This window comes from Mobula hypostoma, chromosome 1, assembly GCF_963921235.1.
Source record: "Mobula hypostoma chromosome 1, sMobHyp1.1, whole genome shotgun sequence".
In the NCBI taxonomy this organism is placed as follows: domain Eukaryota; kingdom Metazoa; phylum Chordata; class Chondrichthyes; order Myliobatiformes; family Myliobatidae; genus Mobula; species Mobula hypostoma.
Genome location: NC_086097.1, coordinates 220,808,994 through 220,833,487, shown reverse-complemented (window position 1 = coordinate 220,833,487; position 24,494 = coordinate 220,808,994). Strand labels below are relative to the sequence as shown.

Below are 24,494 nucleotides of genomic sequence, written 5' to 3'. Positions count from 1 at the left end.
GCCTCTAGCTATTTTCTGAAATGTTAAGTCAGTCCCGTCCTACCTACATCTGTGTAACTTCACACACTCTTAATCTTTTCAATGATTTCAAGCTCCTTGGCCCTGATCATCTTATTGTCACTATGGATGTCCAGTCCCTATGCACCTCTATCCCCCATCATGAAGGCCTCAATGCTCTCCATTTCTTTCCAAGCACCGACCCAACCAATTTCCCTCCACCACCACTCTCCTCCATCTGGTAGAACTGGCTCTCACTCTCAATAATTTCTCCCATTTCCTTCAAACAAAAGGCGCAGCCATGGGCACTCACATGGATTCCAGCTATGCCTGCCTTTTTGTCGGCTACGTGTTACGGTCTATGTTCTAAACCTACACTGGTATCAGTCCCCAATTTTTCCTATGCTACATCGACGACTGCATTGGTATTGATGCTGCTGCTGCTCCACATGGAGCTCGTCAAATTCGTCAACTTATTGCCTCCAACTTTCACCCTGCCTTCGAATTTATCTCGTCCATTTCTGACTCTTTCTCAATTTCTGGAGATAGCTTATCTACTGATATCATTTATAAACCCACTGATTCTCACAGCTGCCTGGACTATATCTCTTCCCACCCTGTTACTTATGTCATCCCCTTCTCTCAATTTCTCTGTCTCCGCCACATCTGCTGTCAGGATGAAGCTTTTCATTCCAGAACTAAGGATTGGAGTATTTCCTCCTTCAAAGAAATTGGCTTCCTTTCCTCCAACATCATTGTTACCCTCAACCACATCTCTTCCATTACACGCATGTCTGCTTTCACTCCATCCTCCCACTACCCCACCAGGGATTGGCTTTCTCTTGTCCTCACCTATCACCCCACCAGCCTCCACATCCAGCACGTAATTCTTTGTAACATCTACCATCTCCAGTGGGATCCCACCATCAAGCACATTTATGCCCCGCTTTCCACAGGGATCACTCCTTACGCAACTCTTGTCCATTCGTCCCTCCCCACTGATCTCCCCCCTGGCACTTCTTACAAGTGCTACACTCCCCCACACCTCTTCCCTCACTAACATTCAGGGCTCCAAACAGGCCTTCCAGGTGAGGTGACACTTCACCTGTGAGTCTGTTGAAGTCATCTGTTGTATCTGGTGCTCCTAGTGTGGTGGGACCCAATCTAGGTTGGGAGAACTCTTTGCCAAGCACCTACGCTCCATCTGCCAGAAAAAAGTGGGATTTCCTGGTGGCCACCCATTTTAATTCTACTTCCCATTCTGATATGTCAGTCTATGGCCTCCTCCACTGCCACAATAGCCCCCAACCTGATAGCATGAGCATCGATTTCTTGATCTTCCAATAATTGCCCCCCTTCCCCCTCCCACCATTTCCCATTCCCATTTTTTTATCACCTTATCTCTTTGCCTGCCCATTACCTCCCTCTGTTGCTCCTCCCCCCTTCCCTTTCTTCATGGCCTTCTGTCCTCCCCTGTCAGATTCCCCCTTCTCCAACCCTTTATCTCTTTCACCGATCGGCTTCCGAGCTCGCTACTTCACCCCTCCCCCTTCCTGGTTTCCCCTATCACCTACTACTTTATATTTCTTCCTCCCCTTCTTTTCTGACTTCTCATCTTTTTTTCTCCAGTCCAGTCTCAGCCCAAAACATCGACTGTTGACTCTTTTCCATCGGTGCTGCCTGACTTGCTGAGTTCCTCCAGTATTGTGTGTGTGTGTTCCTTGGATTTCCATCATCTGTAGATTTTTCTCTTGTTTGTGGTAGAAACTTCCCTTTTCAGTCGTTCTACTAATGTAATACTAAACTTCAAGTTCAAAAGAGCCATAATTTGATTTCTGATCTGTACTTCACCTGATATGACATTATGGCTGAGCCAGGCCTTTATTTAATTTGTAACAATTGAAGCTATTATGATCACGTGGGACATTAAAGAAAATTATGGCAATGGAATGAAGCTGGTTTATTGAGAAGCAGTTGTGACTGATATCCAAGAGCTGAAATGTGATGCTCTGTGTTTGTTCGCTGGTAGCTGTTTAGTTTGACACTAATGCTCATGCTCCAACTCCAGGTAAGATTGTTACCACTTTTAGTATTTAGAATGAATGTAGGAAAGAGAAGTTTCTCAGAAGAAGAAATATATGATACTGTCTTCTGTGCAGCAACATAGCTGCTAGCAAACATTCGTTGTCAGTAGTTGCTGCAGTGTTTCAGGGTTATCCGCAACTACTTTTGTTGATATTTGCAATGATACTCCCAAAATATTTTATAAATATATTGGCTGTGATGTACTTAACTATTTGTATGAGTTAAGATGACTAGGTGCATTTTAATTTCAGCTGTATGTTATGATTTGCACTGAATTGTCACATTTGTACATTCTTTATCATGTATTTTACTTTTATTTTAGCTTTCAGGTGAAGTTTTTCTATATTGCACAGTTGGCTTATTGGTTTCATGCCTTACCAGAGCTTTATTTTCAGAAAACCCGAAAGGTAGGCTTTAGTAGTTTTTTCTTTGTCTTGTGTCTTACATATCTTTTCAGGTGCAGCACCCAACAGTGGGAAGAATAAGCTGATTAACATAAAGTGAAATAAGATTTGCTAATAAACGCCATGGCAGAGAAGTTCAGTCTTGACTTTGCTTCAAATTAAGCTCTGTGTTAGGGCGGTCTAGTGAACTTGTAAGCTTTGTAATGACTGTCGTTTTTGAGTTTCCCTGATTAATGAGTATTTAAAGCCATGACCAAGCAAAATGATTCTGGGTTGAGTTGATAATCTTTTCATGACCAGGGAAACTAGGTAAAGGAGCCTGTTGGCTAGGTAGGAAGTGAAAGGCTTCAGTTGCTAATCAAGAGATTCATTGAAGTGGGTAGGTGTGTTTGCAATTGATCGATAAAGGACAGTGTGGTTGGTTTCTTCTCTTGTACCTCTCACTGCAGTTGAATACCCTGCTGGTGTTTACTGCCAAGTTCTCTGGTATAAAGGGCCCATCAATAATTTATGGCCATTGCATGTGCTGCTTGGTGTTTAGCAGATCAGTTGAGTTTAGCAGGCTGAACATCTGGGGAACTATGCACTTGCATTGATGACATACCTGTATACTACATGGTCCTTTGCGGTAACTGTCAAGGAAGCCCTTGATGCTTATCTGCTGTCCTTTTTTGTGGTGGGGCTTTTCCCATTACCATCACACCTGAAAAGTGTCACTCATGTTTTCCATGTTAACCACCTGTAAGAAATGGGAATATTTGAGACATACAAGTACAGTAAAAATTGATAAACTGCTATCAGTTTGTTTGGAACTTTGACTCCCTCTGACACGGGCCACAGTTCTCTGCTCCCTTTGACACCGGAGCCTTTAGAAAACTTATAGCACTGACGACACCACTGTTGTAGGCCAAATCAAAGGTGGTGATGAATCGGTATATAGGAGGGAGATTGAAAATGTGGATGATTGATGCCACAGCAAAAACCTGTCACTCAGTCTCAGCAAGACTAAGGTGTTAATTATTGATGAGGAAACCAGAGGTCCATGAGCCAGTCCTCACCGGAGGATCAGAGGTGGAGAGGGTCAGCAACTTTAAATTCCCCGGTGTTATCATTTCAGAGCACCTGTCCTGGACCCAGCACAAAAGTGCAGTTACGAAGCGCCTCTTCTTCCTTTGGAGTTTGCAATGTTTCACCATGACATCTAAAACTTTGACAAACTCCGATAGATGTGTGGTGAAGAGTATATTGGCTGGCTGCATCATGGTCTGGTATGGAAACACCAATCCCTTGAATGGAAATCCTACAAAAAGTAGTTGATACTGCCCAGAGTACATCATGGTAAAGCGCTTCCCTCCAATGAGCACATGGAGTGTTGTCACAGGAAAGCAGCATCTATCATCAGAGACCACTACCCACATCTTGCTCTCGTCTCACTGCTGCCATCAGCAAGAAGATACAGGAGCTTCATGACTCACATCCAGGTTCGGGAACAGTTATTACCCTTCAGTCATCAGGCTGTTGAATTGAAGGGGATAGCTTCACTCAACTTCACTTGCCACATCAGTGAAATGTCCCACAACCTATGGACTCACTTTCAAGGACTCTTCATCTCACGCCCTTGATATTTATTACTTATTTATTTATTATTACTTCTTTCTTTTTGTATTTGCACAGCTTGTTGTCTTTTGCACACTGGCTGTTACTCTGTTATGGATTTATTGAGTATGCCCACAAGAAAATGAATCTCAGCATTGTAAATGACATGTATGTACTTTGATAATAAATTTACTTTGAACTTCAAATTTTAAGAGAAATATGAATTAAAAGTGTGTTGGAGTATTAATAAGAATGGAGGTCTGAAAAATTTGCGAATTCATATCACCATATTCCAGACCATGCCAGTTTAAGAGTTTTACCATATAATGTTTTATCCTGCATTACTATCTTTTAAAATGCATCAGTATTCCCTCTCGTTCCACCATGAGATCAAGGCCTCTTGACTTTCCTACCTTAACTCTGGAACCACAATCCTTCTCATCCTCACTTCTTCCTGCAGACATCCTTACACCATTCCCAAGTCTGACAGAATCATAGACAATGTTCCTTCTTTGTATCTCAGCCTTCCAACCATTGTCAGTAAAGCATGGCTCATTGGGAAAAGGAACCATCCCCCCACCCCCTCCATGTGCTGAGCATACACGTCAAGTATTCTCTGCCATTTGATTATGGCCAATTTATTTTCCCACTGAACTCCATTCTCCTGCCTTCTTCCTGACACCCTTAGTAATTAAGAATTTATCAAGCTCTGCTTTAAATATAACTAATGACGGCCTTCACAGCCATTTGTGGCAAAGAATTCCACAGATTCACCACCCACTGGTGGAAGTGATGTCCTTCCTTTGAGGCTATGCCCTCCGGTCCTAGACTCTCCCACTTCAGGAAACATCATCTCCGCGGTCACTCTATCTAAGCTATTTGGTAGGTTTCAATGAGATTCCACCCCTCCCCCATCCTATACTCCAGTGTGTACATTTGTACAGGCCCGGAGTCCCTCATTCATCAACACTTTAGTTCTCGGGATCATTCTCTTGAACCTTCTCTGGACTGTCTTCAATACCAGTACATCCTTCCTTAGATATTGGGCCCAAAACTGCTCACAATGCTTCAAATGAGGTCTGATCAATACCTTGTAAAGCCTCAGTGTTACACCCTTTCTCTTGTTTAGTGAAAGTGTTTCATGTACTGATAGCCAGTTAGAAAATCAGCATTAGAGTTTATTGCATATTGATTATTTGAATTTTCTGTATATATTGCTGAAGACATTCCAATTTTACGGTAGTTTTATGCATTCCAGAAAAGGTTTTGATTTAAAGTCTAAAAGTGAACTCTTGAATTATTCTGTGCTGTCGCTGATTTCTAATCAATTGAGTGTCTTTTTGCTTTTAGGAAGATATTCCTCGGCAGCTTGTGTATACAAGTTTGTACATTTTTCACATTGCTGGAGCTTACCTGTTAAAGTAAGTTGTTTTTTTCAAAATGATGTGAATGAGGGGAAAACCTCAAAAGGTAACATTTATTCGAATAAGACATTTAAAATAACCCTCAACAAATTTGATAAGCAGAAGTTCCTGTTTTCAATGAAAGGGCTGTTAAATAATCAAAAGCAGGCTATAGCACTTAACCATAATAGCAATTTCTAAAGGGAAATTTCTTTTTAAATCTCAATACCTTGTTTAAAAACTGAACTAAACTTAACAGGACATGATTTATAGGTTACCTCAAAACAATTACCTTTCTTATTTAATCATGGGTAGTTTCAGTTACATGGTTTTTAAAAATAAAAATTGTGGCATTAACCTCAACTAGCAGTCTTTTTCCTCCTTGATAGAATGTATAGCCTGAACGGTCATTCAACCCAGCCAAACCCTGCTATTTATTATCTCAACACGAGGTTCTGCCATCTGTCATCATCTAGCCCAGGGGTTCCCAACCTTTTTTATGCCATGGACCAATAACATTAAGCAAGGTTGGGAACCCCTGATCTAGCCCTACGTACGTGTCCATAAAACGTCATTTCTCAATTTGTTCCAGATTAAGATAATGGTTATCTTAATATGGTTGGGAAATTAAGTTTTCCCAACATTTTGTTCTTGTATAACTTCTACTTTTTGTTATTCCCTGGTTTTATTTATTTATTTGGAGATACCATATATTTAGAGACAGCACAGGAATTGAACTCCAAACTCCCAACACCCCGAGCTGTAACAGTGTCATGCTAAGCACTATGCTACCTTGGCATTTGAAGATGCCATACAGGTGTTTTTAATTAAAATATAATTATGTTATCTGGTTTTCTATTTCTGTCCCTCATTGGAAAACTGCCGATTATCTTGTGAATGTGTCCATTTAGCTTCTAGAAGCAACACGTCAGTCTGGATTTGTCTGTCCATCTCATTTTAAGAAAACCTTTCCTTTTGACTTGCCTAGTTTCTGTGTTCAGGAATTAGTATTCCAATTCTTTCTAAATTTGCCCTTAATTTGGAGACAAGTTTCGGGCTGCTTTAACTTCTATGTTTGATCAGTTGAGTATCAAGTTTGTTACTGCTATATTAATCTTGATACTGTTACTGTGAGTGGGGATAACTTATGAAAACTCAAATATTTATGTATTCCTGGCATCAAAAACTTTTTTTAAAATCTCTGTGTATTCTGTTTTTTTTTTCCAGCTTGAACCGTTTTGGTTTGGTACTTCTGGTGCTACATTATTTTGTGGAACTTCTGTTTCATATCTCTCGACTATTTTACTTCAGTGATGAAAGGAACGAGAGGTGGTAAGTATGAGAGAGGGGGTAACTGCTTGGGTCTGCGTTCAGTAGCAAGCACAAGTATTGACTATTAAATTGATTCTCCAGTGCTATCAGAGCAGCAGTTGAGGGATAAATATTAGCTAAGACACTACAAGAATACTGCTTTTGCATATAACATCCAGTGTTCATCATTTCTGAAGCTTATTTCCTGAATGAATTAACCATATTATTAACCAGATGGCTCAGTTTGTGAATTTGATTTGGTATATAAATCACATCATCGAGATACTGTGAGATTAAATAACTCAGGGAATTCACAAAATTCTCATATTCAGATACTGCAATCCAAGAGAAAGTTAACAATGTTATTTATTCATAGGGGAGCTGAAAGGGAGGTTATGCTTCAGTTATATGGAGCATTCCTAAATCCACATTTCAAGTATTATAATTATTATTTGGGGAGGAATATTAATGAGTTTGGAAGCAGACTACAGAACTTTGCCCAATAACTACGTGAGTGGGTGGATTGTCTCTTCAGGAAAGATTGGCCAGTTTGTTCCCAGTAGGGTTTAGAAAAGTAAAGGAAGACTTGACTGAAACATTGCAAATCCTGAAGTGTCTTGATAGCGTGGTTGTAGAAGAGATCTTTTGTCTTATGAGAGAGCATAAAAATTTAGACACCTGTGTTTTTAAAAAAAAGGATTCTCCATAGTAAGACAGATGAGGCTTTTTTCGCTTGGATGATCATGAGTTTTTGTAACTCTTGTTCGAGAGCCAGTTGAATCAGGGTTTTTGAATGTTTTCAAGGCAACTGCACACTGGTTCTTGAGAAGCAAGGACGTGAAAGTTTAACCACAACCTTATTAAATGATGGAGAATACCTAAGTAGTTGAATGACTTTATCCTGCTTCTAATGTGTACGTATCATCGAGCATTGAAACAGCTCAGTGCTATTCGACAAGTGTGAATGCAATTTGGTTTGCAAAGAACATTTACTGAAACAGAACAGGAGGAAAGTAAGCCAGTAAATGAAATTAACTGTTGAACATTTTTTAAATGCTATTAACTAAGAAGAGTTATTAGTTTCATTAATATTTTACTCTAGAAATTATGGGGAGAACACTTGTGTAAGTCACTTTAAGTGGCATTTCCTGTCACATGTTTGGAAACGTACATGTTCCTCAGTGATCCATATTGTGTATAAATCAAATTATTGAAATTATTAATATAAATCAAATTATTGAAATTACTATTGGAGATTACTGTTTGGGTGACGATGCAGTTCGACACAAGATAACTGATTTATCTTGGCTGTTTGGGGGGGGTTATAAATGTTTAATCACAAGTGTTGAGAAAATTTAGGAATGGATAGATTATTCTGCATATGAGTTTTCAAATAATCATGCACACGATGGAAAAATGGTGTTTTCATTTCTATTGTTGACTATTGTTTTCTCAGTGAATCTGAAATCATTATGGTTTATTATTTATTGATGGTGTTTTACAAATTAGAAACATAGAAAGCCTACAGCACAGTACAGTCCCTTCGGCCCACAAAGCTGTGCCGAACATGTACTTACTTTAGAAGTTACCTCAGGTTACCCATAGCCCTCTATTTTTCTAAGCTCCAGGTACCTATCCAGGAGCCTCTTAAAAGACCCTATTGCATCCACCTCCACCATCATCGCTGGCAGCCCATTCCACACACTCACCACTCTCTGATTTAAAAAAACTTACCCCTGACATCTCCTCTATACCTACTTTCAAGCACCTTAAACTGTGCCCTCTCATGTTAGTTATTTGAGCCCTGGAAAAAGCCTCTGACTATCCACACGATTAATGCCTCTCATCATCTTATACACCTCTATCAGGTCACCTCTCATCCTATGTCGCTCCAAGGAGAAAAGGCCAAGTTCACTCAACCTATTCTCATTAGGCATGCTCCCCAATCCAGGCAACATCCTTGTAAACCTCCTCGGTTTACAACTTTTTTACAACGTTTTACAACTTTTTCTATAGTTTCCACATCCTTCCTGTAGTGAGGTGACGAGAACTGAGCACAGTACTCCAAGTGGGGTCTGACCAGGATCCTATATAGCTGTAACATAACCTCTTGGCTCTTAAACTCAATCCCACGGTTGATGAAGGCCAATACACCACATGCCGCCTTAATCACAGAGTCAACCTGCACAGTAGCTTTAAGTGCCTATGGACTCGGACCCCAAGATCCCTCTGTTCCTCCACCATTAATACTATATGCTGCCCATCATATTTGACCTACCAAAATGAACCACTTCACACTTATCTGGGTTGAACTCCATCTGCCACTTCTCAGCCCAGTTTTGCACCCTATCAATGTCCTGCTGTAACCTCTGACAGCCCTCCACACTATCCACAACACCTCCAACCTTTGTGTCATCAGCAAACTTACTAACCTATCCCTCCACTTCATCCAGGTCATTCATAAAAATCAGGAAGAGAAGTAGTCCTGGAACAGATCCCTGAGGCACACCACTGGTCACCAACTTCCATGCTGAATATGGCCCATTTACAACCACTCTTTGCCTTCTGTGTGCAAGTCAGTTCTGGACCCACAAAGCAATGTCCCCTTGGATCCCGTGCCTCCTTACTTCCTCAATAAGCCTTGCATGGAGTGCCTTATCAAATGCCTTGCTGAAATCCATATACACTGCATCTGCTCTACCTCCATCAATGTGTTTAGTCACATCCTCAAAAAATTCAATCAGGCTTGTAAGGCACAACCTGCCTTTCACAAAGCCATACTGACTATCATATTATGCCACTCCAAGTGTTCATAAATCCTGTTTCTCAGGGTCTTTTCTAGGAACTTACCAACCACTGAAGTAAGACTCACTGATCTATAATTTCCTGGGCTATCTCGACCCCCTTACACAAGGAAAGAACATCAGCAACCCTCCAATCCTCTGGAACCTCTCCTGTCCCAATTGATGCAAAGATCATTGCCAGAGGCTCAGCAATCTCCTCCCTCACCTCCCACAGTAGCCTGGGGCATATCTCGTCCAATCCCAGTGACTTATCCAATTTGATGCTTTCCGAAAGCTCCAGCACGTCCTCTTCTTTAATGTCTATTTGCTCAAGGTTATAGGTCCGCTGTAAGCCATCCCTACAATCACCAAGGTCCTTTTCCATAGTGAATACTGAAGCAAAGTACTCATTAATTACCTCCGCTACCTCCTCCAGTTCCATACACACTTTTCCACTGTCACATTTGATTGGTCCTATTCTTTCACATCTTATCCTCTTGCTCTTCACATACTCGTAGAATGCCTTGGGGTTTTCCTTAATTCTGCTCGCCAAGGCCTTCTCATGACCCCTTCTGGCTCTCCTAATTTCATTCTTAATCTCCTTCCTGCTAGCCTTATAATTTCCTAGAGCTCTATCATTACCTAGTTTTTTGAACCTTTCGTAAGCTTTTCTTCTTGACTAGATTTTCAACTGCCTTATAACAAATTCACTGCTCTGTGTTATTGCAGTGATCTTAAGCTTAAACGTAGATCAGATTCTTGTACCCTTTTAGCTGAGTTTTCATCTGACTGAATTGCTGCTTCATCTTGCTGCTTCTTTTTAGTGATGAGCCAACACATATCAAGAAAAATATTTCTATTTTAGATGAAGTATTGGGAATATTTTGGTACTGCAGCAGCCTCCTGCTCTTGTTTTGATTGTCTGCCTTTAGATTTTTAGAAGGCTGTGGGTTCCAGTTCCATATTGAGCTTAAGTACACAGTGGAATAGTGGGGGTATGCTGCCCTCTTGATAGTGTTGTCATTGGTGAGGCAGTAAATCATGTTGATTCTATATGGTGGATGTGAAAGATCTCATGGCACTATTGAAAGAAAAGCAGGGCAGTTCTTTGTGATTGACTAATATTTATCCCTCAGTCAGTATCACTTAAACATCACCATGCTGCACTTATGGAAACTTGATGCATTTAAAATGATGGTCACATTTCTTACATTACTAGAGTCTTAAAAGTACTCTGATTGTAAAGTGCTAAGGGATATACTAAGGTTGTGAAATATGCTGTGTACACCCAAACCCAATTTTTATCTAGGCTGAGCAAAGGAAAACCATAGATTGCTTTGTTATAGAATATTTCGAAAAGAAAGTTAAAATTTTGAATTTTACGGACTTCTGACTTTCATTTGCCACTTATTTGCAGTTTATATATATTGGATTTGCAATCTTGCTATTCTGCTTTAAATTTCAGTTTTACGGTTTGGGCCACCTTGTTCGTAGTGGCACGACTGCTTACTCTCTCTCTGTCTGTCCTCACGATCGGATTTGGCCTTTCTGGATCTCAAAATCAAAGTCTCGATTTAGCCACCGGAAATTTCAACATACTGGCTATAAGGTACAAATGTTAAATCAGATAAAAAATGATGTTGTTGCCTTGAAGGTAATAGTATAAAGTCATAACATTACTTTTCTGCACCATTTTTCAATTACACATGCCCTGATGCTAATCTTCGAATCATCTCAATAGACTTGTTCTCTGATTATAGTGACTATTTGTTTAATGTCATTTCATCTTTAATTATTACAGATGTGAGGCGGAAATGGAAAGGGTCTATCTCCCCAGTATCTTAATGGTAGATTGTTATTGTAACAATACTTCATACAATTTTTTTGTAACTAGACTTGCTGTCTCTGCAGTGCATACAGTGTAAATTAGACTTATTTCAGCAAAGGAATTGTTTACAGCGCAAGAATAAAACAGTATTTATTGTTCTACCTCTTTAAAGTTATCCTGGACCTTATCCTGGACCTTTTGCACAGAAATTCCTTCTACAAATATCCCAAGGGGTTTTGTAGGTAATTGCATTTCTTGTAGTGTAAAGCCACATGATCAGTAGTTCCTGGAATTGGTTCCTCATTTGTGCTGAACCAATTGATCTTGGTCACTGAAAATTTGGAGTCCACAATTGTTTTCAACATCAGAGTACAGGACTTGGAATGTTATACTGAAGTTTTATGTGACAGTGAGCCTGAACTAAGAATAAAGTGTGCAGTTCTGACCACCTACTTACAGGAAAGCTTGGGAAAAGTGCAGTGAAAACTTAGAAAGATATTGCTGGAGCTGAGTTGTAGGGAAAGGTTGATTAGTTCGGTCTTTATTCACTGGAGTCTATACAAAATTGAGGGGTATAGAGAGGGTGAATGTCCCTTTAATTCAATGCAACTAGAACTAGAAGTTGTAAGTTTAGTGTGAAAGTGAAATACATAAGGGGAATGTGAGGGGGATCTTCATTTGGAAGGTGGTGTGACAGAAGCGGTGGATGCAAAATTTAAGAAAAGATTGTGTAGGTATATGGGTGAGAGGGGTGCGGAGGGCTATGTGCTCTGGGTGGAGGTAGATGGGGCTAGGCGGCAGATCAAACTGGTATAGTGGCATCCGCACGGGACTTCGAGGCGAGTGGTCCCAGGTTTGAACCCTGCTGGCTCCTTGCATACTTTCCATCTGTGCTGGACTGAACGTCAAGCTAGCAACTCAGCCTCATAAACAAACGCTAAAGACATGTCAAGGTTGTTCCTGGATGCGGCACAAAGAGCAGAGAGGAACAACACAAATTAGGACATCAAGCTGGCATGGGCAATGGTGGGCCAAACAGCTTGTTTCTGTGCTCTATCACTATGACTCACTGCATAAAAGTTCAGTCAATGCACCATTTTAGGCATTGTGAAGAATCACCAGTTATATGTGGTGCTTTTGGGCAGCCTGTGACAATATCATAGCAATTGTTGGTATCTAAAAGAGGGTAGAAATCCCTCACATTAACAATTCTGCACTGAGCACTGGTAGTGTTGTGCATTAACGTACACAATTATCCTTGACGGCAGTACCTGTATCTACTGGCCTAAATGGTAAATGTAGATATATCATATATCTATGCTTTATCCTGGCAGGCGCATGAAGTCAGCTAATTTGAACCCCATAAACCTTTATCAAGTCAATCAATTATTGGTCCATGGATAGCTACAATATGTGGAAGGCCTATTTTTTTTCTCTCAAGGAGCAATATATACCCATGGAACAAAGGCAAAGGAAATATATTTCACCTTTAAGTACATGCAAACTTAACTTACAATTTCTGATAAATATTAGGCTATCTTCTTTGTTAGAGCATAATTGTACTAAGAGCTTGCACAAATTGTCCCACATGGAGTTGACCCTATAACATTGATTACAGTCCTTTCTATGCTGTCGGCTGATTGGGACTTTGTAGCCTGCTATTCTTGGCTAAGATTTTTGCCAATGTCAAAGTGGGGATTTCAGTGTCATTGAGGGAGGCAAGGACACAGTTAATTATATCATTGCTATCCTCTCCATTATCTAAGTTCCCGATTAATGGATTTTTTTGCCATCTTACTTGTTGAATTATGTCCTCAATTTTTTTCACAATACTAAAGCAAACTGTTGCCAACTACTGTCTGGATTAAATTGACCTGGAACAACTTTCAGCTATGTATCAACCTGGCCCATTGATATAAAGCAGTAAGTAGCTTTGTTCCACTGTCAGAAGTCCTCAGTGCAATCTTTGATCTTCAGTTAACTGACATTTGGAAAATTAGAGCAGGTCTTTAGACTAAGCAAGGGAAAATTTACCCAGAGTTTCTTATTCTTCATAGTTAAAGAGAGCTCAGTGTACACCTTGTTAATACAAGTATCTAATCAACCAATCACATGGCAGTAACTCAATGCATGCAGATCAAACAGCAGAATGGGGAAGAAATGTGATCTAAGTGACTTGGATCATGGTATGATTTTTGGTTTGAGTATTTCAGAAACTGCTGATCTTCTGGGATTTTCATGCACAACAGTCTCTAGACTTTATGGAAAATGGTGTGAGAAACAAAGAAAACAGCAGTGAGCTGCAGTTCTGTGGGTGAAAATGCCTTCTTAATGAGAGAGACCAGAGGAGAATGGCCAGACTCAACTAACCACACATTACAGATTTGTGCAGAAAAGCATCTCTGAATGCACAACGCAAAACACCTTGAAGTGGTTGGGTACAGCAGCAGAAGACCATGAACCACTGAGTGTGTATGCCATGTTGTAGTAGTATTCAGCTCAATTCTGATGTTTTTTGCAGGCTTACTATTAAGAATTCATTATGAAGATTATGTATTAGGACCTGTGCAGTAAAGTGTTCTTAAGGGCAATGATTTTTTGGGACAGCACAAAAAATAACTGGAAACTTGATTTGAAAATTTTTTTTTATTGTATACATTAATTAACTAACTCACTTAATGACTTGCCCATAGGACATAGTTGTTTCTGGTAAAGAGAAGATGACAGTGGAGCCAATGTAACTAAATGTAATTGCATTATTAATTGCAGAATAAGTGCTCTGGCTGCCATTTGCTTAACCCAAGCATATATGATGTGGAAGTTCATAAATTTCCAGCTTAAAAGGTGGAAAGAACATGCACAAATACAGGCTCTAAAAAAGAAAGCCACTAATACAAAGAACAAACCAACTAAAAAAGGAGAAAATAAAGGTTAGTTTAATCATTTAAGATGTGATGACATTTGATGATGAGCAGTGGTATTGCAAATAATTTTTAAACTGTTTGAAATGTATGGTTTTCTCTAAGATGTTACAATGCTCCTTCACTGTTACGAAAGCATTGCTGTGAATTTGTAGCTGATTAATTGGCATCTTGAAGAATGAATGGATTGGTGTTTTGGGTTGTATTCATTTGGCTATCAATTCTCTTCTAGATGCTGATCTAAAAAGGTCAATACTTGCCCTTTTTCATACTTACACATTTTTTTGTACCTTTGGTCCTTTTCCTGCCATTCTCGATTCTTATTCTTCCTTTATCATTCGTACCCACTTGAAGTAATAAACATATTGTTTGCAATAATATCAAAATTAATTCTGCACGATTTTGCAATCTACTTCAAATCAGAATAATTTCTTCCCTTGCATTCTATGCTATAATCACTAATTTTCCATGAGAGGGATGTTGATTGGCATTATGGTACAGATATCTCCCTGCTTGTTTTACATCCCTTCCATTTTTGCTTGTGTTATTTTTAATGCAGTCAGTTTGAATATGTTTCTAGTGTTCTCTCCTGCATAGTTACCTTGTATTCTGTTCTTGTATCTAATTCCATATTGTTCAGCTTGTTTGCAGTTCACACTATGATTGAAATTGTAATGAATTTCAACCCCCAGTTCTCAATGGGTATGAAACTATCATAACCTGTCCCTCTATCTTTCAGCTAATGGAGTAAATGGGACCGTCACTCCCGAAGATAAAGATTCTCCACGTTTGAGGAAAACTAAATCATCTTGAAAAATAGACACACCTATATACAATTTGCCAATTGCTTTACTCAATTTCCATTGACAGTTTTCTCTCAAACATTATTTAATTTGCTGTAGTAGAGATTTCTAGGTACTTGAGCAACCGGAAACAATTAAAAGCCAATACAACTAAGGGAAGTGAGAAACTGAAGGGTATGGTGGGGTGGGGGGAGGCTTTTCTTTATTCACACTGTCCCCATTTTACAGAGAAAATAGAGCAGGTTATTGAGTTTTCAATTTGTCTGTGAAGTTCTGCTCTACCAGAACAACTCAACAAGAAATAGAATACAGGACGACCATAAACTAATCCTCGAGTGCAAGTCTTGATGAGAAGTTGCACTGTAGCTAGGGCTAAATATTCCTAACCTCCAGGATTCCTGCAGCAAGAAAATTGTTACTTGTGCAGAAGTGGTTTTTTTTGAAAGAAAAAGCAGCTCAACCTTACCAAAGTAGATTTGACTTGGGAAGATTTGGTGATCTGTCGCTCCCAGTGGGGACTACGCTATGTTGGGACGTGGGAAATTTCTCATGTGCAGCACCTCTCTACCCCTTGGGAATACAACATCAAATAATGGTCTGTTCTCCATTCGTATGCCACTAAAATGATAATCTTGCAAATTGACATAAAAATACAAAGTGCTGTAGCAATGCAATTGAGGCAGTGACCTTGTCTGGAAAAAAATTGGTATTTTAACATTTGTTTTCACCTGTATGTTGAGTTTTGAAGTTTGTATATTTTAACTTTATTTTGTCATTCATCACAGCCTGAAGAAAATGTTATCTTTCCTTTTAAAGGCTGTATCATCTTATAAAGTTATATGAGCAGATTACTTAGCAATTCATCACCAGAGCAGTTTTAAAACATATCAAATGAGAACCTGTACCAGTTTCTATTGTTAATATTTACAGGATAATTATACTTCATTTTTTTAATACTAGAGGATTCACATAAATGTAAGTTTATATAAAGGATTGGTTCCTAATGTCATTTATTTTCCACACTTTAATTTCTTTTGATTGAAATTGCGATTTTCTCCACTTATCTGGTCATCTACTCAGGTTAGTTTGAACAGGCAGAATTTTAAGAGATCGCTGCAATATCACATTTTGAAAGAAAACCATGGAGAAAAAAATTGCAGTAGAAAATCAAAGAAATGTATACTTACTATTTTTTAACTCTATGAACAATAAAGGCTGCCAAATTTAAATAGTTTTATAAAAAGTTGTGCAAGGCCTTAATATGCAGTGCTGCAGATATAACGATAGATATCAGGTAACTATTACAAGGTTTGAAGGTGTACAACATTCTGTAAATAGGGAGTTGCTAATTTGAAATGAGTTTTGATTTTATAAAAAATTGCATTGAAATGAGAATTTCGTATAAGGATCTTCGTTACCATCAAGTTTAAAAACATTTATAGACTGCTAACTATAGGTGGAGCTTTTAATTTTGTAAATTAAGGAATGCTCCTGGATAAAGCACTTCAATGTTTTCTTGGACTCCTGTCCATTTTTCCAGTTTGGAACATCACTAGTGTGTAGGTGAGGAATTAGAAGTTAAACTGCAAACAACTCCTTTCCTACATTGCATTTTTGATCACAAGGAAAGTGATCATACATGTCATCAAGTTCTAGTAACTAATCCATACGTGTTTCAACTTTGTCATCTAATTGTAAACGAAAGTTGAATTAATGAGGTAAAGGCATCCTCCTGGTTGTGGATTCCAATATGAGAATGAGGTGCATATCATCACGTAATGACTGAAAGCACAAAATTACCACAATTTTCATTATTTGAGTGCATAGTAACAATTTTTTTGAGTGCAAAATGTTATTTTGATGTGAGATGTTCTAAAAGTAGCAAAAGTATAGGCAGTGTAATATTGTGCCTTACTGTGCCTAAACCTCACTTGGTACTGTTAGAGCTGGATGCTCAAACTACTACCTTTCCTTCACATCAAGGTCTATTGCCAAAATGTGCAAACAGCAAGAGGAAGGAAGGCTGTATTTTTGAATTAAATATTCATGGATAATTTCTTTTAACTCTGCTTTATTTTATTATAGATGTTTTCAAAGTTAATGGATAAAAGTGACCTTTTTCATTGCTGGCAACTGATGAGTATTAAAATGCAATGAATCTTACCAGAACTATAATGATCATGTCTCAAATAATCAGGAACCTGGTTTTATTTTGAACGTGTTGTCTATGAATTGTATTTTCATTTATATGAACTGTCTGAATTATTGTAACTGCATTTATTGCAGAGTAAATGTGAAGTAAGTTGTCCATCCTAGTTTGACTCTTTATTTAATGCTGCATCACCACATTTACTGTAATTTTTAGAAATGATTAATTTGTACAACCGGAGAAACTAAATATTGAAATTGCAAAACAAAAAGAGGAATTTGGCAAATGGAGCAGCATTTTTGGAGGCAAAATAATAGTCTGGTTCTAGTCACCACCCTGCATCAGGACCTGTGCAGAGTCTCGACCAGAAACGTTGACCATCCCTCTGCCTTCACAAATGCTGCTTCACCACTGAGTTCTGCTAGTAATTTGTTTGATGCTCCAGATTCAGTCTGAATAAACCTACTGATTCCTATGGCTTTCTTGGTTATACCTCTTCCCATCCTGACTCCTGTAAAAATGCCATTCCCTTTTCTCAGTTCCATTGTCTCTTCTGCATCTGTTTCCAGGATGAGGATTTCCTTGTCAGGACATCAGAGGTGTCCTCGTCCATCAAAGAATGAGGTTTCTCTTCGTCCATCATTGATGTTGCCCTGACCTGCATCTCCTCCATATCCTGGACATCCATGCTCGCCCCATCTTCCTGCCGACTTAACAGGGATAGAGTTCCTCTTGTCCTCACCTATCATTCAAAGAACCTCCATATCCAACACATCCTTCTCCTCAACTTCTTCCACCTTCAATGGGATCCTACCACCAAACACATCTTTACCTCCTCCTCTCCTCTCCCCTCCCCCCACAACTTCCTGCTTTGTGCAGGAATCAACAGCTCTTTCATCCATTCTTCCCTCCCCACTAGTCTCTCACTTGACACATAGCCCTGCAAGCAATAGAAATGCTACACCTGCCCATTCACCTCCTCCCTCACCTCTATTCAGGGTCTCAAACAGTCCTTCCAGGTGAGGCAACACTCACATGTTTGCTCCATCTGCCAAAAGTGAAATTTCACAGTGGCCGACCATTTGAATTCTTTTCCCCATTCCCATTCCCATTCTCACATGTCAGTCCATGGCCTCTTACCGTGAAGAGGCCAGTCTCAGGGTGGAGGAGCAACACTTAGGTAGCCTCCAATATGATGGCATGAACATTGATTTGTCCTTCCAGTATTTTTTTTTCACCTTCCCCCTTCCCTCTTCTATTCCCCATTCTGGCTGTTACCTCTTCTCTTCACCTGTGTATCATCTCCTGTTGGTGCTCCTCCTTATTCCCTTTCTCCCATGATCCACTTGCCTCTCCTATCAGATTCCTTCTTCTCCAGCCTTTCACCTCTTCTGCCTGGCTTCACCTGTGATCCTCTGGTTAATTCTCCTTTCCTTCACACCTCTGCACCTTTTTTTTTATTCTGGTATCTTCCCCCTTACCTTCTAGTCCTGAAGAAAGGTTTCAACCCAAAACATCAACAGTTCATCAATTTCCATAGAAATTGCTTGACCTGAGTTCCTCCAGCATTTTGTGTGTGTTGCTCTGGATTTCCAGCTTCTGTAGAATCTTTTGTGTGCATTTTCAGTCTCTTGCATCCATAGGAGCAGAATTAGGCCATTCAGCTTATCAAGTTGCTCCACCATTCCATCATGGCTGATCCCGGATCCCATTCAAACCCATACACCTGCCAAACTATCCAAGCTAAAACTGTTATCAAGCCTGCTTAACAAGGGCTGAAAAATTGGTGTAGAGACAGATGCTCAGATTTTTGGACTATTGAGCTCTCTTCTGGGGGAGAGTTGACCTATACAAGAGGGATGGGTAATGTTTGATCAAACTGCAGTTATTTCAGTACAAGAGGTCTGACAAGTGAGGTGGGTGTGCTTAGGGCTTGTATAATTTTGTGGGACTGAGATATTTGAGTCATAATGGGTAAGAGAGGGACAGGACTATCGGCTTAATTTTGGGGGGAATGGAGAGGAGAGGGCTTGCATTCTTGATAAAGAAGGATGTCACATTAGTCTGAAGGATCATTCAGTGAGGCTTTATGGGTGAAATTGAGAAATAAGAAAGGAGTGAACTCATTGTTGGGATTGTACTATAGGCCCCCAAGTAATCAATGGGAATTAGAACAAAAATGCCGGATGTTATGCAGAGTTGTTGGACTGATAAGGTTGTCATTGTAGAGGATTTTAACTTGCCTAATGTAGACGGGGACTGCCATACTGTTATGGTCTCATATTGAGTAGAATTTGTTAAATTCAGGAAAGTTTCCTTGGACAATATAGAGCGCTCTGCTTGGGAGAGGGCAAATATCAACTTACTCTTAAGTTCTAGGATGGGCCAAGTGACTAAGGTGACTGGGGGCACACCTTGGGACCAAAGACCAAAGTTCTATTAGTTTTTGAATAATTACGGATATTGGTATGCGGATTCAGGTTCTAAATTGGAACAGGGTGAATTTGGACAATACAAAACAGGAGCTTAAAGTTTGATTGGATTCAGACACACAAAATGCTGGAGGAACTTGATGGGTCAGGCAGTGTCTATGGAAATGAATAGACAGTCGATGTTTCAGGCTGAGACCCTTCAACAGGACTGGAAAAGAAGGGGAAAGAAGCCAGAATAAGAAACTCTTTATTCATTTTCATAGATGCTACTTGGTCTGTTGAGTTCCTCAGCATTATGTGTGTTACTCTGGATTTCCAGCATCTGTAGAATCTCTTGTGTTTTTGTTTGGAGGTGGTTTTGTGAGCAAAGGGCCTGTAGTTTAAGGTAAATTTACTACTAAAGTACGTATATGTCACCATCTGCTACCCTGAGTTTCATTTTCTTGAAAGCATTCACAGTAGAATAAAGACAATAGAATCAATGAAAAACTTCACAAAAGACAGCCAGTGTGCAAATGCAGTACATAAATAATACAGAGAACATAAGTTGTGGAGTCCTTGAAAGTGAATCAATAAGTCCTGGAATCAGTTCAGTGTTGAGGTGAATGAAATTATCCTTGCTAGTGTAGAAGGCAAATGGGAGGCTTTTAAAGATGAAATATTGAGAGTTCAAGATCTGCACGTTCTTGTTAGTGAGGGACAAGGCTGGTAAGAGTGGGGAACCCTGCATGATGAGAGATTGCAGCCCTAGCTAGGGAAGAAAGAAATGGTTCAGCCACAGGCAGCTGAGAACAAGTGATTCCCAGGAGAAGTGTAGGGAATGCAGAGGTGTACTTAAGAAAGAAATCAGGAGAGCAAAATGGGCAAGAGATAACGCCAGCAGTGAAGATTACAGAAACTTCAAAGATTTTTTTGAAATATTTTAAGGGGAAAAAAAAGTAACTAGAGCAAGAATAGCATTCCTCTAAGACCAAAGGCGATACCTTTGAGTGAAGCCGCAGGAGATGGGCAAGGTCCTTAATAAATATTTGTCTTTGTTTTACCTTGGAGAAAGACATCAAAACTAGGAAAAGTAAATAGGGAAGTCTGGGGATACTCTGTATTACAGTAGAGGAGATGCTAAAGAAGAAATCGTGGGAGCCCTGGAATAGATATTTCCATCATTGTTGGCCACGGCTAAGGTGTTAGTAGATTGGAGAGTTGACTTTATTTAAGGGTGCTAAAAAATTATAGGTCTAACATCTGGGAGGTTATTTACTGGAAGGGATAGAAAGAAAAGACAAACATCTGGAAAGGTGGATGGATTTTGGGTAGTCGACATGGGAGATAGAAACATAGAAAACCTACAGCACAATACAGGCCCTTTGGCCCACAAAGTTGTACCGAACATGTCCCTACCTTAGAAATTACTAGACTTCTCCATAGCCCTCTTTTTTCTAAATTCCATGTACCTATCCAAAAGTCTCTTAAAAGACCCTATCATATCCGCCTTCACCACCATTGCCAGCAGCCCATTCCACACACTCACCACTCTGAGTGAAAAAACTTACCCCTGACATCAACTCTGTACCTACTCCCCAGCACCTTAAACCTGTGTCCTCTTGTGGCAACCATTTCAGCCCTGGGAAAAAGCCTCTGACTATCCACACGATCAATGCCTCTCATCATCTTATACACCTCTATCAGGTCACTTCTCATCCTCCGTCACTCCAAGGAGAAAAGGCCAAGTTCACTCAAACTGTTTTCATAAGGCATGCTCCCCAATCCAGGCAACATCCTTGTAAATCTCCTCTGCACCCTTTCTATGATTTCCACATCCTTCCTGTAGTAAGGTTACCAGAACTGAGCATAGTACTCCAAGTGGGATCTGACCAGGGTCCTATATAGCTGCAACATTACCTCTCGGCTCCTAAACTCAATTCCACGATTGATGAAGGCCAATACACCGTATGCCTTCTTAACCACAGAGTCAACCTGTGCAGCTGCTTTGAGCGTCCTATGGACTCGGACCCCGAGATCCCTCTGATCCTCCACGCTGCCAAGAGTCTTACCATTAATACTATATTCTGCCTTCATATTTGACGTACCAAAATGAACCACTTCACACTTATCTGGGTTGAACTCCATCTGCCACTTCTCAGCCCAGTTTTGCATCCTATCAATGTCCCGCTGTAACCTCTGACAGCCCTCCACACTATCCACAACACCTCCAATCTTTGTGTCATCAGCAAACTTACCAACCCATCCCTCCACTTCCTCATCCAGGTCATTTAAAAAATCACGAAGAGTAAGGGTCCCAGAACAGATCCCTGAGGCACACCACTGGTCACCGACCTCCATGCAGAATATGACCCATCTACAACCACTCTGCCTTCTGTGGGCAAGCCAGTTCTGGATCCACAAAGCAATGTCCCCTTGGATCCCATGCCTCCTTACTTTCTCAATAAGCCTTGCATGGGGTACCTTATCAAATGCCTTGCTGAAATCCATATACACTACATCTACTGCTCTTCCTTCATCAATGTGTTTAGTCACATCCTCAATAAATTCAATCAGGCTTGTAAGGAACGACTTGCCCTTGACAAAGCCATGCTAATCATATTAAACCTCTCCAAGTGTTCATAAATCCTGCCTCTCAGGATCTTCTCCATCAGCTTTCCAACCTCTGAAGTAAGGCTCTCTGGTCTATAATTTCCTGGGCTACCTCTCATTCCTTTCTTGAATAAAGGAACAACATCCGCAACCCTCCAATCCTCCAGAACCTCTCCTGTCCCCATTGATGATTCAAAGATCATTGCCAGAGGCTCAACAATCTCCTCCCTCGCCTCCCACAGTAGCCTGGGGTACAGCTCATCTGGTCCCAGCGACTTACCCAACTTGATGCTTTCCAAAAGCTCCAGCACATCCTCTTTCTTAATATCTACATGCTCAAGCTTTTCAGTCTGCTGCAAGTCAGCACTACAATCACCAAGATCCTTTTCCATAGTCAATACTGAATTAAAGTATTAATTAAGTACCTCGGCTATTTCCTCCAGTTCCAAACATACTTTCCCACTGTCACACTTGGAAGGTCCTATTCTTTCACATCTTATCCTCTTGCTCTTCACATACTTGTAGAATGCCTTGGGGGTTTCCTTAATCCTGCCTGCCAAGGCCTTCTCATGGCCCCATCTGGCTCTCCTAATTTCCTTTTTAAGCTCCTCCCTATTAACCTTATAATCTTCTAGATCCCTAACATTACCTCACTCTCTGAATCTTTTGTAAGCTTTGCTTTTCTTTTCTTCTTGACTAGAATTCATGAATTCTGAATCTGATTGAGTTTTTTGATGAGGTATCCAAGAAAGTTGATGAGGCCAGGGTGATAGACATGGTTTATACGGATTTTGGTAAGGCTTTTGATAAAGGTTCCACTTGGTAGGTAGTTCTGGAAGGTTAAATTGCATGCTATCCAGGGAAAGGTAGCTAACTGGATACACAATTAGCATGAAATTGGTTGAAAGCAGAGGTGATGATAGAAGGTTGCTTCTCAGACTGGAGGCTCATGACTAGTGATGTAGCTCAGGTTGGTGCTGGGCCCGTTGTTGTTTGTCGTCTATAATGATTTGGATACGAATGCACAAGGCATGGTTAGTAAGTATGCAGATGACACTAAAATAGGTAGGATAGTGGACAGGGGAGATGGTTGCAAAAAAGCAGAGGTGAGTCTTGATCAGCTGAGAAATGGTAAATGGATTTTAATTTGGATAAGAGAAGGGTGTTACATTTTAGAAAGTCAGATCCAGGGAAGACTTCCACAGTGTCCTGGGGAGTGTGGTGGAGAAGGCTTTTGGCTTAATTGCCTTGATAAGTCAGGGCATTAAGTATGGCGTCATGGTGCAGTTGTACAGGACACTGGTGAGGTCACGCTATGTTGTGAGGGGCATAGATAGGGTTAGTACACTCAGATTATTTTTATCAGACAGGAACATAGATTGAGAAAATTTAGAAGATTGTAGGCCAAAAAAAGATGATTGTGTTGCCTGACTTGCCGAGTTCCTCCGACTTATGTGTGTGTTGCTCAAGATTTCCAGTATCTGCTTAATTTCTTGCATTAATGAGATTTACCTGGCAAGTTTTGATTTACACAGTGATAGGTGCCGGGGACGTGGTGAAGAAGGTACAATAGCAAGGCTTTTAGACAGGACAAAGAACATGCAGTGTACTTCCTATGAAGGGACATGTGCTGTATTGTTCTTATCTACTACCTCACACCACATTCTTCCACTTACCCCATATTGTTTGATTCCCTTAATAACAAGTAGCAAATTACAAATACACCCTACCCTCCAGATAAATATCCTCAAGGTGAAGGTGTTTATTCTCATCTCTATCCTGAATAGTTTTGAGTCTGGCCCAGGAACTAGACATTGCCCACCAAAGGAAGCATCAAGCACATGTGTAACCTGTCAAGCCACTAAAGAATTTTGGACCTCACATTCTTCTCGACTCAAAGGCCCAGAGTGTATTATCTCTCCTCCTGTGACTAGTGCAATGTTGGAGGAATGAGCCTAATGATCCTCAGATATATTCCCACCATTGCAAGCAAGTACTTTCTTAGGGAGGCCAGACATGGTTTAATCAGAGCTCTATATCATCAGAATGTCCCCTTTGTTCTTGTCCTCAAATCTAATCCAAAAGAAATTAGCATCCTATTTGCCTATCTAATTGTTGCACCTGCAGGTTAACTTTCAGTGACTGTGAACAAAAACCCCAGTCCCTTCTGAATACTTTTGAATCACTTCA

At 40.1% G+C, this 24,494-nt stretch overlaps 1 protein-coding gene across 1 annotated transcript in view; it reads left to right on the top strand.

The window, feature by feature from the left end:
• The window catches only part of tram1 (translocation associated membrane protein 1), a 30,045-nt gene extending 12,367 nt beyond the window's left edge, over window positions 1-17,678 (top strand). The window contains exons 6-11 of the mRNA XM_063065004.1: window positions 2,405-2,489; window positions 5,433-5,503; window positions 6,713-6,817; window positions 11,045-11,188; window positions 14,177-14,337; window positions 15,068-17,678. Coding sequence (XP_062921074.1) covers window positions 2,405-2,489; window positions 5,433-5,503; window positions 6,713-6,817; window positions 11,045-11,188; window positions 14,177-14,337; window positions 15,068-15,141 — 640 coding nt within the window. The 3' untranslated portion in view covers window positions 15,142-17,678. The remainder of the gene's footprint in view (window positions 1-2,404; window positions 2,490-5,432; window positions 5,504-6,712; window positions 6,818-11,044; window positions 11,189-14,176; window positions 14,338-15,067) is intronic.
• The last annotated feature ends 6,816 nt before the right edge of the window (window positions 17,679-24,494 follow it).